The sequence below is a fragment of the Hakea prostrata genome, chromosome 8, assembly GCF_041222555.1.
Source record: "Hakea prostrata isolate BN-2017 chromosome 8, UWA_Hpros_2, whole genome shotgun sequence".
In the NCBI taxonomy this organism is placed as follows: domain Eukaryota; kingdom Viridiplantae; phylum Streptophyta; class Magnoliopsida; order Proteales; family Proteaceae; genus Hakea; species Hakea prostrata.
In genome coordinates, this window is record NC_142607.1 from 17,535,210 (window position 1) to 17,537,976 (window position 2,767).

General features: G+C 36.2%; 1 protein-coding gene across 1 annotated transcript; it reads right to left on the reverse strand.

Moving 5' to 3' along the window:
• Window positions 1-904: 904 nt before the first annotated feature.
• Window positions 905-2,161, reverse strand: LOC149007328 (Heavy metal transport/detoxification superfamily protein). The gene is made up of 3 exons (XM_089167320.1): window positions 1,546-2,161; window positions 1,380-1,455; window positions 905-1,290 (listed from the first exon to the last, which is right to left on the reverse strand). Exons 1-3 carry the CDS (start codon window positions 1,750-1,752, stop codon window positions 1,163-1,165), a joined length of 411 nt encoding a protein of 136 aa, XP_089023446.1. The 5' UTR covers window positions 1,753-2,161; the 3' UTR covers window positions 905-1,162.
• Window positions 2,162-2,767: the final 606 nt, after the last annotated feature.

Sequence of the window (2,767 nt, forward strand, 5' to 3'; positions counted from 1 at the left end):
GGTCTATGTCAGTTTTAGTCCAAAAAAATTAAGACTCTACATCTACATCTCCTGTGCTATAGAAAAAGTCAATTTAAGAATAAATTATCACTTTTATGACCAATTTGCCTTATTATTATTATTATTTTGTAATTTTCATCTGGACCCCTTGAGGTTTGGTGTATATCATTTTTAGTTCAAAAAAACTGAAACTTTGCATCTGCCTCCCCCATGCTAGAAAAGGTTAATTTAAGGACAAATTATCACTTTTATAACCAATTTATCCTTTTTTTTTTTTTTTAATTTAACTTTTTACATACACCCCCCCCCTCACCTGCCATGAAACTTGTGGCTCCCCATTTAGTCCAAAAATTACAGAAATGTCCTTAAATTCAAATAAATTTTAAAATATTTCAAAAATACATTTATATGTTAAAATGACTCAAGTACCCCTCCTTTGGGCTATTTTTTTTAATGTTGCAAAATAAATCAAGAAATTACAGCAGCTAGTTCGAAAATATTATCATAAATATATTTTTTTATAGAGGAAACAGTTAATTCTTCTTTATAGTGGAGTGTAATGAGAATCTCTTAAACCACAATTCTATTGTTTGTAAGGAGATACAGAAGTCTTCAAAGAGGCTATGGATTGGTTGAACTTTATACAAACTACTGCCATATCAGAAGTTTTTTGAAAAAAAGGAAAAAAGACAAAAGAAGGGAAAATTCCAAGCATACTTAGAATGGAGTTAAGCACAAAATATCTGCATTATTAATTAACAGCCATATTTAATGTTAACCCAAAAAAAAAGGCCATATCTATATATCATCAATGATATTATCTTTTGGTGGGTAGATCTCGTAGACCCCAGAAAAGATGAAAAAAAAAAGAAAAAAGAAAGAAGAAGAAGAGAGAGAGAGAGAGAGTAATGGAAGAAGACCTAAGAGAGAGTATTGGAAGAAGAAGACCCACCAATTGCATTAGACTAACTGTATGGACTGCTGGATTTGTTTATTAAAATATCCATGCAGCCCCGTTGCTCATGACGTCGATGTCACGAGGCATGAGCATTAGAAGGGGATGAAGAACAATCAGAACCCAAAATCCCTAACTATCATCATTTTTAATTACATGAACTACTGAACCCTAAATCCTTTCTCTTGTTTGGATTCAGTTCCTTGATCATGAGGGACACGCCCAGATCTCTGCATTCTTCACCTTTGATACACTCTCCAACACTTCAAATGGAAGAATATCACCTATCACCACTACCTTCTTGTTCTCCAAGTCTACTTCAAATGAAGTTACTCCTGTATAGAGAGAGAGAGAGACTCTTAGTGTAGAAGAACTAAGGGAAATATGAGAATCTTCAAATGAGTAGTGACAGTTTTAAAAATACCATCCATCTTGGAGATGTGTTTCTCAATTTTTCTTGCACAACCATTGCAATGCATGGAAACCCTTAACACAACTGTCTGCAGAGACCCATTAAGAGAAAAGTTGAGAAACTCAAAAGACATTCAAGACAAGTGAAGCCATCTTTTCTGAATTACAAAAACACATACCTTGGGTTTCAAGTGAAAAGCCAAAGATTGTTTCCCATCAACAAAATCTTTCAACTTCACCAACTGTGCTCCACTGCTTGGCATGAGTGACCTCTTCTCAGACTCACCATCTCCATTGTCCAAGGAATTTATGCAAAAGCAAGACGACTTTGAGATCGGAGAGAGACAGAAACTATCTAACAACCACCCAAAACTCAGCTTCCCCATCTGCCCATTAGTGGCTCAACCTCACTAATTGCCTCATTTAGTCCTTCACTTAAGAAGCAGCAACTTGCGGTGCCAACTTTAATGATTTGAGAGAGAGAGAGTGTGTGTAGAAGTCAATCTGCATCATTGGGAAAGATGAAAGCAGCAGAACACATGGTCATAAAAGACTTGAGTGAGCCATGGAGGTTTCTTGAAGAAAAGAATATATTTGAGGCTCGATTCTCAAGGAGAGGAGAAACCCAGATAACCCAAGAAGAGATTCAGTCAAGTGCCAAACAAAGCAAGTTATGACAAGTCAAAAAGGAATATAGAAGGACCTCAGATGAGCTCCACAAGTAAAAAAGTGCAGGTTAGATCGAACAAATCGTATCATATCTACCATTGCCATGTGAACAAACTTCTAACTAGGAGAAGAGACACAAGTAACGGGAACTCAAGAAATTAAAAATCACCGACCAACAATGAAGTCATGAGAGATGAGAATATCTTTTTAGCCCTAAGTGGGTGTGTATGTGCTGAGTGGAAGGTTTTATAATGACCAGCCTGATAGCTTAATGAGAATGTCTGGTTTTGAGTGCAATGGACTCAATAATTATTTCAAGTGAGGGCACTTTAGTCAATTCCCATAATATCTTTTAATGCTAATTTAAATAATTTTTTGAATATTATTTTTTTATTATTATATACATTTTTTTTGGGTGAATGGAAGAGGTTTAATACTCAAAAAAAAAACCTTTATCAGGGCTGCATATATAGAATCCGGATCATCTCCCTGTCAGGGGAGCACAGACGGCTTCCTTACCACAAAAACCAGTGGGGCCCACTGATGAAAAAAAAATGTTTTTTTTTTATTTTTTCCAAAAAGTATTTTTCACCGTGGGCCCCATTAATTTTTGTGGTCAGGAAGCCAAGCCATGGGGGAGCACAGACCATGTATTATTTCAGAGTGCTCCCCCGACGGGGAGATGATCCGGACTCACATATATAGGGATCGATAGGTTGGGGTATGGCTTTC